Below are 17093 nucleotides of genomic sequence, written 5' to 3'. Positions count from 1 at the left end.
CTAAATATTCTAAACTAGACTTTGCATAAGCATTTAAGTGTCTCGGATGAAAAACATTCGAGCCCAGCATGTGAATGTCTCCCCACCTTGGGATCCCTGCGTGAGATTCAGCTGAGAGGCGAGTTACAGAAACCCTCACCCACGCAGCACGGGGTTCAGGCTCAGACTGCAAATGGCAGCTCGTTCCCAAAACGGGCATGTAGTGCATGAGGAAAGATTAAGATCTGCTCATCCATAAATCAAAAAGTGAACTTGCTCTGTGAATACTCCTGGGTCTGAGGAATCCAACAAAGAGACAGTTTAATCCTCATAACTGCCACTGCAACCTTTCTGTGCATGGGCTGTATTTGACCACCAGTTGAGAAAAATCTCCGGTATTAGCCACGGTAAATTTTCTTTGCTATCACTCTTTAAGGGAGTACAGTACACATTCTTCAAAAAGTATAAGCCTTCAGTTTGATTTGCAAAGTGTCTTCTCCTGAGTTAGGCAGGTGTCAGGAAACAGATGTGATTTGGGAGCTGACAGTCAGTGCCTAAGTCAGCACCCCACCAGACAGTTTGAGAAAGAGAGAGACGTACCACACATAGCCGAGGTGAGGCTCTCAGCCTTGGTGCCATCCCATGAAGTACCAGAGATAATACCAGGATCGAGCCTAAGGGGCAGCAGATGCAGGAGAAAGTACGGGGTGACAGAGGTTTACAGTCTTGTTCTCTTACTGCCTTTCCTTCCCCTTCTCTCCTCAGAATTTCCCTGTCTCGATACCTTAGAGACCATATTGCACTAACTCTTTAGGATACACTACTACTATAAAACTCACATTTTCTCCAGGTCTTAGAGAGTCTTCCCTTTCCCACCTGAACAGAATTGGGATGCCAGCTATAAACACGTCTTCTAGCCCACCCTCCAAGCAGAAGAACATTTCTGCTTCCAACCAGACTACATTCAAACTCAGCGTAAAGAGCACGGTCCCCTTCAAACCCAGCGACTAAGCTCTGCTGCAGGCAGCTTATTGTCGACATAGAGCTCAAGTTGACCAAAAACTTGCATAAGCCCATCATTGTTTTACTGTCTTCCATTTAGCATTCAGATGTGAATCAATGAAGAAGGATGAAATTTCAGGTACAAAAGAGATGGACTAGGGTGTGGAAAGAACAGCTAATAGAGGATAAAAGAGGATTTGAAAGCAGAAAAAACAAATATCAATAACTGGAAGTTACTTAAGTCATTCTTTCTCATTATTACATTACAGGAAAAACGTAGTTTGGGGTTTTTTTTCAGTGCCGAGAAATTTGAGTTGGATTCTTACCTCTGTTAAGCCAATGCAAACCCAGAGTAATGCTATTCACTTCAACAGACGTTCTCCGCATTTTAGCAAGAGCCCTTAGAGAATAGAATCGAATGCAGGTATACCCAGTCTCCTCTCAGATGGGCTGTCACCTCCTGTAGCTATGGGTTCAATTAAACAAGCAGTGACATATAACCCAAATAGCTCTGGAATCAGTGTCAGACAGTGACTGACGGCTGGGAAGGCACCAAAAGGAATTATTACATCCCTTTCACGCATTAGTTTCACATACATCACAAAAACTCACAGGAGTATACAGCAGTGTCCCAGGCAGGACTACGTGGATGCATGGACAAGAGGTCGACAAACAAATGATAAAGGCAATAGGCAGGGATGGCCTCTCTATCATCACTAGCCTTGTAACTTTGAGTGCTGAGGAGTAGGAGGCGAAAAGGCTGCAAAACATGGCCAAGGATGAAGGCAAAATACTGGCCTAGCTGGGCAACTCATCTGACCCAGCAGGGAATTTTGTATGTTTTTCTTATTCACGCATATCTCCCTATTCTAAAGTTACTGTGCCATTTTAATGTCTATGAACTAAGAAGCTGCCTTCCTCTGAAATTATTGGATAATTCACTGTTATTTACAAACTTATTGTTTTCCTACTGTATTGGTCACATTCCTAAGTAACTACTATGTCCCTCATTCCAGACCTATATGTTGTAGGACTGGGATGGGCATGGATCTAGATTCTTAGGTACATACTTTTTGTGAAAATCTGTACATTTCAGATCGCATCCTTCGCTGTTGTGAGTCCCACAGGATCTTCTGAAGAGGACTATAGGGCCATCTCCATCTTCAGTAGGACTGCGAGAACCTGCCTAAGCAAAAGATCTGAGAAATTCGCTAACAAACAGTCAAGGGGAAGCAGAGCAGAGTGTTTTACTTTTTAAACCTGCGAGAATAGTATGAAACCCCAGTGGAGAAACATTTAAACCTTACGACACTGGTATTTGTTCTCCCTCATCTCTGTCATTACCCATGCATAGCTACTGCTCCATCTTTAATATAGATCAGTTCCTGGCCCAGGCGGGTCCCAAGCCACATAGACAAAATTCTGTGAGAACAGGATTGCTTTTGTGCCAGTCAAGCACCAAACCCGTAGTTTGGGTCTCGATCTACTACTGCCTTTGGGCAAGGACAAGCCAGGATTATCTGTCTGTTCCTTTAAGGGTGCTGAAAGTGGATGCTGAAAGAAGGCCAGCTGGAAATGTTTTCAAAGGAGGCGTCAGAGCAAGCTGAAATACCAGAAGAACAGGAAAAGCACAAAAACCAAATAGAGTCCAGTAGCTGCAATACACACAGGACAGCCAGAAGAAAGACTGGGGATACTAAAAAGGGACCTTTCCCTTGGAAGTAAAAAAGAAAGAGCTCCAGCAGACAAGGTAAGATTATATATGAACCTTGGAAATCAGAAATCCTGCAGTGACAAGGGAAAGAGGGAGGAAAGAAGAGAGCAGTCCGGTGAGGAACTGGGGGGCTGGGTCAGGCTGTGTGGGAGAAGAGCGGACAGCTCCAGCACTAACCAAGAATTGATGGGGAAAACAAGAAACAGAGGAGGTTTTGCTTGAGAATGACACCAGAGCATCCCACCATCTCTCCAAAAGTTAAGAAAAACCCTAGAGTTATAAAAGACAAATTGACCATAAGGGGTGACTGAATGGGAACAAGTTGGATCCCTCCCCCTTACGCACCAAGGTACGGATCTCGTCGTCAGAGGTTTGTGGCTATGAATGCAGAAGGGAGCAGTTATACCAGCAGCCAGCAGAGCTGAGCTGGGGCTGCAGCAGAGCCCTTCACCAACTGCGAAGGGCTGGGGTGTGAGGTGAGCGCACACCCCGCAGCAGACAGAGCGGCACCCACCTCCCACTCCCCAAGGGCAGAGCGGGCTGCCTCTGCAAGCCCTCAGCCCACTGCATTTCCCAGCTCAGCACCAGTGGCAGGTTCTTCCTGCACAGCTGCTTAAATCAGGTGGGAAACTTCTCATCTGACTTATCTGCCAGCCTAACACAGGTGCCTCAAAGAGTAAACCTACAGAAAAGAGGTGTATGTCTAGCAGAAGACCCCAAACAGTGCATGTGCTGGGACTGGAGGGGTGCAGTGACCGGGGCACACCTGAAGTTTTTCTGTACATAGCTCAAAACAGAAATTACTGCACGCGATGGCACAGCCCTGCCACAGATGAGCAGCATCAGAGGTGCAGCACACTGCGCCCTGTGAGCCCTGGGAATACAGCAGTTTGCCCCGCTCACCTCCCAAGGGGCGGGATATTTTGAAAGGATCCATGAGACCTGCTGCCTTTGTGTCATGCAGCCTGCCGGGGGGAGAGCAAACATGGCAAGACCTGAAACAGACTGGGGCAGAGAACCTAGGCTGGCAAAGTGAAAAATATAACCTGGCTAAGTCACAGAGCTAATTTGTACAGATGTTCTTCATTACAGTGCTAGAGATGCTCTTCATCCCTCCTCTTCTTGATGCCTTTCTCAGAACTTCTTGGTACCACATGAGGCATTCACACAGCATTAGGGTGCTGTAACACTTTAATGATTATCATGTGAAAGGAGAGCGAGGGGATGTTATGGTGACTAAGTGAGTGTGATCCTGGGCAGGGCCAAAACTGGTCCTGCCAAAGCCACGTCTGCAGCAGAAGCTATTACAACACCTGGGGAGGAACGAGGGGCAGAAACGCTTCTTTCCTTGAGCGCTCTGAATGTGTCTCACATTCCCCCCATACACATTTTTCCTTTGCTGGGGCCATCTTGCCCTCTAGTGGTTCACACCGCAGAGCTGACACAGAGCTAAGTTCATTTCTGCTGTAAATCCTGTAATGTCAATGGTTTCAGCCGTTATGCATAAAATGAAATAATTCAAATTCCCTTTGATCTGCACCCATTTCTTAGTGCATCAGACCATTAGTAAAATGTGCTATCATGGTGTGAAGTTAGAAAAGAAGATGCGTAATGCCTGCTGCCTTACACATATATCACACCCTGTAAGAGGATCCTCCGCCCATCCAGTCTGGAGTGATGTAGTCAACAGGTACATGAACTTTTTTGGCTGTTTTGGAAGAGATCTTTTATCAGCTTTTACAAAAAAGTTTGAGGAAAAACACTGCCTGCAAAATACTTCATTTTTAAGATTAAAACTTTTGCCTGGGAAGAAAAAAAAAAAAATGTTCTCAGGAGGTAAATAGGTAAAAGTCAAAAGCAGAGTGATGGAAATCCCAGCTGGTAACAAGCACCCTCCAGAGGGCTCCAAAAGATAAATTGTACAGGTTTAGATTCCTGACATTGCCTATACCAACATGAACATGGAGTATAACTTACTGTCTGTTTCCTTTGCGTGCCCCCTATTACACCCATTTTGACGTTTCTTTGGGCTCTGTCCAGCAGAGTTGCAAAGTTTAATTTATTCCATAAGTCTCAGCTAGAGACAAGAACAAAAATACCTGCTTCGTTTCATTTTAGCGTGAACTGTTACCTTCAGTGACCACAAATGTTTTTTATAGACTGAAAATAGGATGTCTGCATCCGAACTGGACTTCCGACGCAGTTAATTCCAGCTGAGGATCTGGCTTGACATCCTTTTTGTATTTGTTAGTGATTCTCATCTGCTAAGCTCCAGAGTTACCAGCTCTCCGTACCAGGAAAGCCATGCACTTCTAGGAGGCGAAGGAGAAAAAAAAAAAGAAGCAATTGTGAACTAGTTACTTGTCATTCAACAAGGTGCTTGGCTATGAACAGTCACGATGGTGAGTGAAATCTCAGTGCTCGGCTGTCTTCAGCGACTTTTGTCTAGAAAGGCTTTTCCTGTGGTTAACTCGGTCAGTGCAGATTGAATGACAGTGTGATTTGTCTCCCAGGTGAAAGATCTTCCAAGTCATTCTTTATACACTATCTACAAAGACAGAGAAACAGCAGACAAATGTAAGGAAAAGCTGTTCACTTTAAAGTTATGAAGAAAAATGTTTTCCAACTGCCAATCTCTAAAGAGCACTCCTTAGCATTAGAAACCACAAAATAAAAATCAATTACAAGACATCTTTGCGCGTGCACAGGCAGTATCATCCTTCTAACAAACTTCCTCCTCAGCTTTGCTGCAGAGGCCATGGGCTGCTGGAAGCAAGAGGAAAGCAACACCTGGACTTTTCCCACCCTGATCCTCTGCCTCTATGGATTCTTCTACATGATGAAACCATCAGAACCTTTCCTAACACCCTATCTAACAGGACCAGATAAAAACCTGACCATAGATGAGGTATGGCTTTACTCTGCCTTTTCTTTTATATGGAACAGCAAAAATAAAAAAGTAAAACTTTAAACGAAGTTTTAAACAAAGATGAAAACCCAAAAAAGCACAACTGTAACCAGCTTTGGCAGATTACAATTTGCAGCAGATGGCATAAATAAAAGATCCATTTAATGGATTCAAGATCTATTTCCCTGCTCAGCAGTCACAGGCCGCTTCAGTGTGGTTATATATTTTATTAATTCCTTCAGAGAAAAGACTTCCCTCTACAAAGCCATTTAAAATAAATGATCTTCTTTTCCCCAATAACAACAACACAGAGATTTCCTCTTCTCTTCCAGGTTACCAACCATATTTTCCCAGTTTGGACGTACTCCTACCTTGCACTCCTTTTCCCAGTCTTCCTGATTACAGACTACGTGCGCTACAAGCCCGTCCTCCTCCTCCAGGGCGTCAGCTTCATCATCACGTGGCTCTTGCTCCTCTTCGCACACGGAGTGGCGGCCATGCAGGCGGTGGAATTCTTCTACGGGATGGTGACAGCCACCGAGGTCGCCTATTACGCCTACATCTACAGCGTCGTCAGCACCGATCACTATCAGAGAGTGACGAGCTATTGCAGAAGTATCACTCTTGTTGCAGCCACCGTTGCCGCCGTGCTGGGACAGCTGCTGGTTTCCTTAGCAGATGTCTCCTACTTTCACCTTAATGCCATTACTTTGGCTTCCGTGTCCCTGGCATTCCTGTGCTCCTTTTTCCTCCCAATGCCTCAAAAGAGTATGTTCTTCCACAGGAAAGACGTCTCAGAAACCCTCCCGGGACCAGACAAAGGTGTGCCTACGGTCGGCTCCGACAGGCCATCGAGCTGCCAAGAGGACAAGGGCTCCGTGTCTGCCGACAGGGGACCGGCACCCGAACAGCAGGCCGGTAACGCCGAGCCCCAGAATCACATGCTCAGGGTACTGCTGCAGCTGAGCAAGGACCTGAGGGATTGCTACAGCTCTAGGAAACTTCTCTACTGGTCCCTGTGGTGGGCTCTGGCTACGGCAGGCTTTAACCAGGTTCTGAATTATATCCAAGTGCTGTGGGACTTCAGAGCCCCCTCTCACAGCTCTGCAGTGTACAACGGAGCCGTTGAAGCAATAGCAACTTTTCTGAGTAAGTCAGTGTCTAAGCATCGATCACAAAGGCAGTCTCTAAAGTTTTACTTTAGAATACTTTTAAAGTGCCGTTCCACTGCAGACGCTCCAGGAAGCCAGTGTATGCACTGCGCATTCAAGTACATTCTTTGATGTACAAAACGGTTCAAATGTGAGCTATGCATTTTTTCTTTAGCGCTGGGACACCCAACTTTATCCTACTAGTATGCACAGAGTGTACAAGTCACACAGACTTTACACCCAGCTGATAAATCCATTCAGAGGCACCTGTGTTTCTTTGGATGAGGTTGTTGGGGATTTTTTTTCCCCAAAGTATCCCACAGTTCCCATAACAATGGTGGTAGCTCACACAGATGAGAGAATTTTTTCAGAAATGTCTTACACAAAAAGAACATAATCCTCTCATTAAGACCATTTTCTAGTGAAATACTCTTGTGCAGCAGGACAGAAAGAAGAATTTTAGTCATTCCAAGATACAGAGAGTTGCAGAAAAAGAGCTTCTTGAATTCATGACGCTACTGACGTTAACCATTATGCTTTTGCACCGGAAGCAGATGCCCACACCACACAAGCAAAGCAATGTTAATGAAAGGTTAACATCAAAGGATACCACCCTGGCTTGGCAGCGTTTCACATATTTATATTGTGCTGCTGTAGAGAACTTGCACAAGACATCGGGGTGTGACCCACCAAGGAAAATAAACATGTCTACATCATACCTCGTCATTCAGGTTACCCTTACAGCCATTAAGGAGAAACAGGTACTTCTAAGTTAAAAAATTGCTCTCGTCTGGAGGTAGGCAACTAAATAGACCAACTGAATCGCAAATTAGAAGCACTTAACTCCTGTAGCGTCTACTCCTTGATGAATTCCTCTTTCTCATGGAATTGGCTATTTCTCAATGTAGAGGTGTAGAAGTTTTAAAATTGTATGAGACCCCTAAGATGGATAGTCAGGTGGCTTACCTTCACAACAGATGCGTCTTTGTAGCAGGCCCACCAAAAGCAAGCAGTGCCTATCCTTTCTCATTTCCCTGAATATACTCACTTGATGCCTCACAACAGTCCCTTTTTTGGCAGCTTAGCCCCTTTATGAGCTGCACAGAGCTAAACCGTTAAGCTAGAAGGTTTACTAGCTTAGCTATAAAGTAAGCTAGTAGAAGCTGGAAGAATTGTTCTTGAGCTCCAAACCGTGTTCCTAATTCTCTCCCTAGAGATGCATGCCGGGTACAGACAGCTAAATAATGAATCCTTCTACATAACAGTTTTTCCTGCAAAGTGGAATAAAACATTGAGAAAGGAATGGCAGAGGCTTGATTTATGCAGTTGTCGAAAAATGACCAGTCATCTGCACGACTTCAGAAGCGATTAGGAATGCTTTCAAAACACTTCAGAACTACTCTGCTTCATTATTCAGCATTGCCTTTCGGCATGTGAGGGTGGCAAGACCTGGTGATACAGGCTGTAGAACAGATACAACATTTACGTGTTTTTTTTCTCTTTTTCTAGGCTCGGTAACATCTTTTGTAGTACAATATATGAAAATTAACTGGGACCTCTTTGGAGAGCTGGCTTTAGGGATCTTCTCTGCAATAGATGCTGGTTCTCTACTTCTCATGCACTTCACTACCAACATCTGGGCATGTTACGCCGGCTATCTCATTTTCAAAGCATGCTATATGCTCCTCATTACAATAGCAACGTAAGTATAAAACCTTACAGTGCTGCCATTATGCACAGAATACTAGCCGTACTTTAAGTTTACTTTGGGCATCCCTCCTTTTACTCAGAGGTAGCTGATCTAACGCTAGACATAACTGTTTAGGTAAAGACAAGGACACTTAAATGTCTAGTTATGTTGTTTTCATTCTTCTAAACAACCGTAAAAGAAAAATTATCAAAAGGACATTGAACATTTACCTAGGCAGAAATCAGTCAAGGTACAAGGTATCTTTATTACTGAAGGCAATGGTAACAGCAAAACATATAAGCTGTTTTCCTCCTGCCTGGCATGGAAGATGCAAAGTGAACAATAGGGACAAGCATGCCTTGACGACCATCCTTTAACATCCCCTTATGTCTAGACCACCTCGCTGATGCACTTTATAGCATGCTAAGAAGTGTACAAACTGCATGAATGCGAGAAAAGATTTGGCTTACTGAAGGCAATGGTAACAGCAAAACATATAAGCTGTTTTCCTCCTGCCTGGCATGGAAGATGCAAAGTGAACAATAGGGACAAGCATGCCTTGACGACCATCCTTTAACATCCCCTTATGTCTAGACCACCTCGCTGATGCACTTTATAGCATGCTAAGAAGTGTACAAACTGCATGAATGCGAGAAAAGGTTTGGCACAGTGTTCCCCAAAATAACAGTGTTCCCCAAAATAACTTTATACATATAATCCTTAATGATATTATGATGTAAAGAAGAAATAAAAGAGAACATTGGACATACAAACTCAGACAAGATCTCTTAGGAGACCAAGCTATTCTGTTGTCAGAATTAGAAAAATGAAAATAATGTAAATAACAAAGATTATATATAATCTGTGTAATAAATAGAAAACATTTTTATTACTCCAGTTATTTTATTGATTGGAATGTCTTTAGACATACCACACTATTTCATTAACAAAAATACCAGATGCACTCTTATGTCAAAACACAAAATTATTCAGATACCATTTTAAAAAAACTGCTAAAACTATGATGCAAAAAAAAAGTAAAAGCTTGCACAAAAAACCCTGCTAAAAATCAATGAAAAGAGTACTGCAGGAATAACACCCTTTTGTTCAGATAGGAACTTTGGAGGTAAATATTGCAAGGAAAGATGTTCTGATTATTGTCAAAAAAGATATTGCAAGGAGAATCTACAGGATCTTGACAGAAATAAACAGTGTGCTACCTCCGCTGTCAAGCCATAAAGCAAAGAGCGATTTGCATCATCACAGAAAAGTTGGTTAGAAGACACCCGTAGTGACCTTTTAGCCCAACCTCCCAGCCAGGGCAGAACTCCTGCCAATGCCAGATGAGGTCACGGTTTTGTCTGGCCAGGTCTTTGAAAGCCTCCAACCATGGAGACTTTACAACCTGTCTGGCATGGCCTGTGAAGGTAGAGAAGGAACAAAGGGGAAGGTTAAAGAGATCCGATATTCTACTAGATAAAGCAGATCATCCGGTAACACGGTTTGGAAAAGCAACACAGACAAGTACAAAAACATCAAAATATAGTATAGTCGTCCAGACTTTTTTTTTAGAGAAAGCAAGGAAGCAAACAAACAAATGAAGCACCATTTCCTCCGTCCTTGATATATCATCTGCGTGAATCGTTTCTCTTCATCAACTAAATGAAGAGCAACAGCTTTCCACCCAGTGTGAAGTAACTGACCTGGCAGACTCACATTAGGTTCCAGATTGCAGTCAATCTGAGCATGGAACGCTATGCCTTGATGTTTGGATTCAACAACTTCGTTGCGCTGGTGATTCAGACCATTCTTACAGTAGTCGTCGTGGATTCAAGAGGCCTGGAACTGGACATAGTGACTCAGGTAAGTGCTATTAACTTACTTCCTATTTACTGCTTAGCCAATTCATCTTCAAAAGTTTACCAAGAAAGAAATTGCTATGCCAAAGGACAATTTAATTCCCTCTTTCTTCTATAGAAATCTAGACATCTTGCTCTTCCCTTGTGTTGGCCATCATTCTTCCCTTCTGCCTTCTAGTGCAGCATTTAGGATTACAGATGCTGGTCTCTGACTCTTTAAAGGCAGATACACCAGAACGTAAATAGTCAGGCCCTGCTATCTGACCAGCTTCTGCTAATTAATAGGACACTGAATTACATCTTCTCTGCCCAAAAATTCAGGCTGGTTTTCTCAGATGCAGAACCAACATGACCGCCTGTTGTTAGGGGAGTTCAAGGCCATGAGACACAGCCTAGATTCTTGGAGTTACTTCAGCTCAAGTGAAAACGACACCTGCCTTCTAATTCCAGCTCAGGAGCAAACCTGGTCTGTATCTCAACGTGAATAACAGAGTTTTCTGCCCGTAGTTTGGGCACTTAATTTGGGGTGGGACATCCTATCTCACAACAGTGTCCCTAACTTCAGTCAGCGCAATTCCACTCATGTTGGAGTCAACTGAGATGCACTGACTTCTGCATTTTCTCAGGTGGGATCTCAGCTGGGGCAGCTTCCTACTCCCATGGATTTGAGGAAGACTAAAGCTATTCAGATATTCTGCACAGAGAAGGCAAAAGTTACTTTAAAAGATTAAAGAATGAATTAAACACTAAAAATTAAAACTTTAAAATTAAGGACAGGAATATGTAGGACTTCATAAATAGCTTTGCCACTGTTGATGGAAATATTGATACAAAGTCATGGCATATTTACTGAAGCCAGTGTGGTGACAGCACTGAAATGTGCAAGTAAGAGCAAAAAAGGACCTATCCCTCCCCGCCTCTGATGTTTATTAAGAGGCATAAGGATTGGAAGCAAGGGGCAGTTCTTCATTCCTCAAAGATCTGCTGTTTGCTGGAAAAGCTAAGATTTTTGCTTAATCACAAAAGGAAAAACTTGAACGTAGAGAAACTGTGCCAGAACGCAGGTAAACAAATAATATTAGAGTATCTGCCATCTCCAGAAGCAGCAGCGTTTCCCAAATGTGCTTCTCATTAATTCTTCTGCCTTTTTCTCTCCCCCTCCTAGTTTTTAATTTATGGCAGCTACTTTGCAGTCATAGCTGGGATTTTCTCGATCAGAAGCATTTGCCTGCTTGTGTCAAGCAAATGCAAAAGGAAAATAGCAAGATCTTGCAAAGAGCATCTGAACCGTGCTGAACACGCATCAAAAGAGCAGATTGTACCTGGCTATACGACACGGCTGTAGGAGTCAGGCAGACAGGCTCACGTGGCCAGGCCCTCGTGGGAGAAGAGCTCCTGCTGCAGCATGCAGGAACAGCAGTGCAAGATGAACGTACAACACAGCCCTGAAAAGCTACGCTGAATCATTACAGCACTTCATTACAACATATGCCAGCTAAGAGATCACCATAATGGCACTGTACCAAGAAGAAAAGATAAGTTGCTTTAGATTCTTATTTACTTGCCTATAAATAGCTCAACAGCAGTAATTTATACACAAGAACAGAGCGGCCACCTTGGCATCCCACTGTGCACGACGGCAAAGATCAGAGCTCACCCCGCCTTGCTTGTTCTAGCTCTCGTATACGGCGTTGGCAAGCTGCTTCCGTGCACATTTGCTCATGCGTGTGGGTGAAGGGTCTATCCCCCCCTTCGCACATACCTTGTTCTGAACCAAGGAAGAAGGGATTGTGTTTGCGGCGTTGTATTCTTTCCTACCTAACTACAGGCGATTCGGTGACAGACCCCTCCCTTCTAATTGAAAAGCCCACGTCAGAAGCGGGCCTTCTGCACACGACGGTGCAGAAAAGCAGGGTTTGCACAACCTATCCGAGAAGGTCCGCTAAAACACTGCTAAGCCACAATTGGTGCTTGGCGCACATTTGAAAGCTGCAACCTAAACACTGTACTGAGTCCATAGCAACCTCAGCCCAGAAGGGAAAAACTTCAGAGTCAAAACAAAACGAAAGGGCCCCACTCCTTTCCTTGTGCTTCCAGTAAAATTAAATTCAGGCCTGAGCGTCTTCCCGTTTCAACAGGAAAAGAAAAAAAAAAAGAAATAAAATCAAAGGGATTGAGTAGTATGGACTAAAACCAGAGAAGTACATTGTGGAGCAATTTGGCTGATTCCGCACAGGAAAATTCCAGATTAACACGAATATCCAAGCAGATTTGTAACTGAAACAAAAAGCTAGCATCATGTGTGCTTTTGAGTGCCAAGAGGGAGGTCCACTGATCTTGGCCAAGGAGTTGGCAGGGTCAGCATCTCAGAATTTATCAAGACGCTTCAAGTCCTACGGCTAATTTAGTCCGGCACAAAGGACAGTTAGTCCAGGAGAAGAAAAAAGAGACCATAAATGAGTTTGCATAGTGAATGCCTAATTTAATATAAATTATATCCGTATGTTGAAGTTATTTCTGTACTGCTGTTTGCTTCTAGCTTCCAATACCTACATCTAACTAATAAAAATAGAAAACACTTAGCATTTACAGATTAAATTTTTTCCTGCAGAGACACAAGCTATCATTTGTACAGACATATGTGCTTTTCATACAACTGTCAGAAGCTGCAACTAGCCAAACTGCCCAGAGGCGAGAGCAGGCGGGAGACAAGCAATTTGTTTCGAGTCACAAGAAGCAGCAGTAGGATTTGACCAAACGAACCCAGCCAATTTTCTAGGCTTTTTGTTTACTATTGTGCACGGTGCGGACATTCTTTGTTGTAAACTGGCTCTAAGCAGAACAGCTTAACCAATGCAGCTGCAAAAGCGGGAGATGTACTTAGTCTCCGCTAAGCAGTAAATATCTTTTATTACTGCAGAACAGAGGGCATGATATTCCTGCCTGAAGAAAGGGGGACAAAGTCCAGTAGAGCAAGGACTATTTTGTTTTACTTTTCCTTGTGAGCAGGAATCTTCTTTCGAGGCATTTAGTTAAAGAACTAGGTGCCAGTCCTGGACTAAAAGCTAACTAGAGTTTGTGTTTAAATGAAAAAGAGGAATTTGGTATTTCCAGCTCCATGGTCTTCGACTGCCTTTGGTACAGAAAGTTAACAAATATTTCTCTCTATGTAGCATCTGACAAAAGGGAAGGAATCAGCAACATGTGAAACTTTTTGCTCTTATTAAAAAAATAATGGCAGTGGTAAGCTGCAGGAAAGGAGCTAGAAAAACTGGTAGAAACAACCATAAAAATTCTTCTATTCCGAACTGGTCAGAGCTCACTGCTTTCCGCATATATGGGATGCCACTAAGGAGCAAAGGAACCAAGCAGACACCACGTATTTTGTTCACAGCTGCAGAGAACACTATCTTCAGAAAACAGATAAGACTTAAAAAGAAAAAAATCTATTCCTATTCTCTCAAATTTCCAAATGAAAGACTCTGAGGTTGGGAGTTGGGAGGAGCATTGCGGGGACGAAGGGGGGGGGAAGGAATAGGGAAGGAAGAGGGCAGCTCTTAGGAGTGTTAGGAAAGACATGACACATTGGAGGCGGAAACAACAGCAAGAGAAAGGTAAGGCCTTACATTACTCTGGGTTTTCAGCTGCAAATCAGTCAGAGATTTCATCCAAAACAGTAGGATGTACACATCTACCTGTGCGTTCACGTACATACACACACACACACTCTTCGGAGAGGAGGTAGTTGAGGCTTGCCAGGTTATGAGCAAGGCTGGAACCGCAGGCTCTGTAGTTCTGCAGGAAAAGGAAGCTCTGAACAAACCCACCTCTCCTTGCAGCTTTTAGTATTAAGTGCTTATCTTTCTCCCAGCGTGCTAAAGGATTCCATGTAAACATGGAAATCCCGAGCTGAGCACATCGCACCCCATAGCTACAACCCCCTCTAAATACAACACTAACTACCTCTGAAACATCAGCGGGTTTGGGCACAAGTCATCCATGAAGATACAGTCCAGTGAGATAAGGCCAGTTCTGGCCAACCAGGAGCAAACAAATTGTATCTGTATTCAAAGCAAGCAGGTATTAAACCAAGAACCGCGTGGGTTACCAGAGAAATGCTAGTCAGCAGCCACCTTTCAAGCAGGCCGGTAGACCTACCCAGCAGCATCTTCCCCATGGTTCTTTTCCTTTCTCAGAAGCCATTGGTAAAGAAAGAGAATGAAGCACGGAGGCAGAGGCAAGCCTGGCTTCTCTGAACGCTTGCCTGCCTGGTTGCACTACACACTAGAAGCAGTGCGACGAGTTTCCATACCTGTGGAAAAAGACCGGGCTCTGTCCAGCTCGCAAAGCTGCTCTGCGTAGCACGTGGGGCCCCTCCTGCCAGGGCCACAGCATTTGCTCCCAGCGTCAACACACGTCCCACCAACAGGCTTCAGGGTCAACTCCCTCCTCTGATGAACCTTGGAAGACATAGGGAGTCCAGTCTAAAAAGTTGGGTAAAGGAAAGCAAAGCAGCAGCAGCATTTCTCTGAAGCAGTTCTGATTTTTTAGCTTAGAAGCTAGATTTAGAAGGTTCTTATCTTCTTGTCCATTTGCCCTTAAGTGACAGATTGGTCCTTATATAGAAGTAATTCCTGGCTAGCTAATAGTACGTGGTATTCGATGTCCTACCTCCCCGCAGCCCCAGCAATGCCGGGACAGTCAGCAGAGACGCCATGAGCCCAGAGGCCACCGTGCTGTGCGCCGGGGAGGGTCAGTGTCAGCCCAGACCGTAAAATGGGTGCTGTGTCTTACCCATGAATCAGAGACCAGAGCTTTTAAAGGTATTTATTAACACAAAAAAGCAATCAAGTGATTGCCTTCTTGCCATGTCAGTTTTTATTAATCATTAGCTACTGCGAGTCTTAAAGCTTTATCTTAAAATTAGAACTCAGTTTGCTGACAAAACCTGTAAAGGAGAAAGCTGCCCCTGCAACCTTCATGGCCAAGTCCTGCAAACAAGAAGAGCTGTGATGAATTATTATTATTATTATTATTTAAATTTCTGTTAACATTTTATCCAGTTTAGAAAGGACTTTTAGGAAACAATAAGACACAGAAATTTCTTACCGCCTCCAATCCTAAAGGGTGGTTTCTGACTTCTACAAGACAGAAAGTCATCCTAGGAGAGGACTGCACAGGAATCCACGGCAAACGTACCACAGCCACAGCTTTGACAGGTAATGTATTACCTTCGGAGTTATTTGGAAGCGTGCTGGCCACTCACTTGCTCAGCGCATTTGGAAGGGATCCAAGATTTATGCTGATGTCATTGATCAGTCCGGGGTTTATTATATTTTTATTTTGAAGAGATAACAGACAGCAAAGGATTTTAAAGCAGATATAAAGAGTTAAGGATAAAGCGGGCTATTTTTTGATATGTAGATACAATGATTTGTAAGAGGCAATCATTTGAAATCAAGTTTCAAGGTTAGGGTTGGTTTTTGTAACCTTCCTCTGAGGTCACAGAAATACTACCTTAATAACATACTATTTATGCTAAGTTTTAATAAAATATATAGTCTCTCAGTGCAAGTAGAAGCACTTTTGATAAAGTGCCTGCTATAAAATGGAATTCAACAATTTAAAAGAAATAGCTTGTAACAGCTTGATTAAACATTAGTCAGTGCTTTGCTGTCATTCTTTTATGGTTTCAGAACATTGTTTCACTTGTTTTCCAGGAACAGTGGAATTGACTTTCTAAAGCAAAACAAGTAAAATAAGCTTTAAAACGCCAAATCTCTTTAGACTTCTTTTTGCTGCCAACTACCGTGAAGAAACAAGTCCCATGCTTTTCCTTTTGATCGCTTTCAAAAGTGAATCGAGGTTCCTCTTTTCTAAGTCTGAGCAGGTACCACGAGCAGATAGTTTCCGCATCTTTATTTACCCACTCAAATGACAGGAGTGCAAGAAATATGACGAGTATTAAAGTATTTTGAAGAAACCGAGCTCACAATGGGTTGCGAGCTGGCTGGTGGCTTTTGTTGTCTGCAAAAAGGCTTGCACTTTCATTGTTCCACTTGGCTCTCAGGCTGCAAATCAACAGGAAAAAAGCCTCCGAGCATGCCGAGACTGAGCTTTAATCTCACAGTTTGGCCGCTCATTTATTCAGAAATGAGACTGTAATGGAACTTCATTCTTCCACTACGATACATCCAATCGATTCTAAGTACATCATTAAGAACAACCTTTGATAGATGATACAGAGGCTGGCATTTACCACCACCAATGCACCTTGATCCAAGTTGTTCATTTACAAGCTGCATCTGCGATCACTGGCAGGTTTAGCGAAAGAAACATTAGCTGAAGTAGGGTTAGTTAAAAAGTAAACTTACAAATGAGTTTTTACCAACTGTGAAGAGCATCTTTATAAATTCCTGGTGTGCTCATTTCTTCACTACCTTTTTTTTTTTTTTAGGTAGACTATGGATTGCTGGAAGGAAGCCGTCGGCCGCAGCTGGATTTATCCCACGCTGATCATCTGTGCGAACGGATTTTTCTCCACAATGAGGCCATCGGAATCTTTTCTCACTCCTTATCTAACCGGACCAGACAAAAACCTAACGATTGAAGAGGTACGTAACTATTCTCTTAAGTAATAATTAAAAGGCTTAAAGCATTAAGTCTTACAGCAGTAACTGAAGGGGAGATAAAGTGTTCAATAATACAGGTATATTTTATCTAGAGACTCATATTTAAGATGCTCTGGAAAAAGACTAAGGACTCACCTCTTTTGCAGAAGGTCAAACTT

The 17093-nt window shown here is 43.3% G+C and overlaps 1 protein-coding gene across 1 annotated transcript; it reads left to right on the top strand.

Moving 5' to 3' along the window:
• Window positions 1–2714: 2714 nt before the first annotated feature.
• On the top strand, window positions 2715–11648 carry LOC103905138 (thiamine transporter 2). Its single transcript, XM_019474019.1, has 6 exons — window positions 2715–2731; window positions 5438–5603; window positions 5936–6752; window positions 8264–8456; window positions 10166–10307; window positions 11469–11648. The coding sequence occupies exons 2-6, from the start codon at window positions 5454–5456 to the stop codon at window positions 11646–11648; spliced, it is 1482 nt and encodes a 493-aa protein (XP_019329564.1). The 5' UTR covers window positions 2715–2731; window positions 5438–5453.
• Window positions 11649–17093: the final 5445 nt, after the last annotated feature.

The sequence above is a fragment of the Aptenodytes forsteri genome, unplaced genomic scaffold (genome assembly GCF_000699145.1).
Source record: "Aptenodytes forsteri isolate BGI_AS27 unplaced genomic scaffold, ASM69914v1 Scaffold184, whole genome shotgun sequence".
Taxonomy (NCBI): domain Eukaryota; kingdom Metazoa; phylum Chordata; class Aves; order Sphenisciformes; family Spheniscidae; genus Aptenodytes; species Aptenodytes forsteri.
Note: the sequence above shows the minus strand (reverse complement) of the source record. Positions and strands in the feature narration are given on the sequence as shown.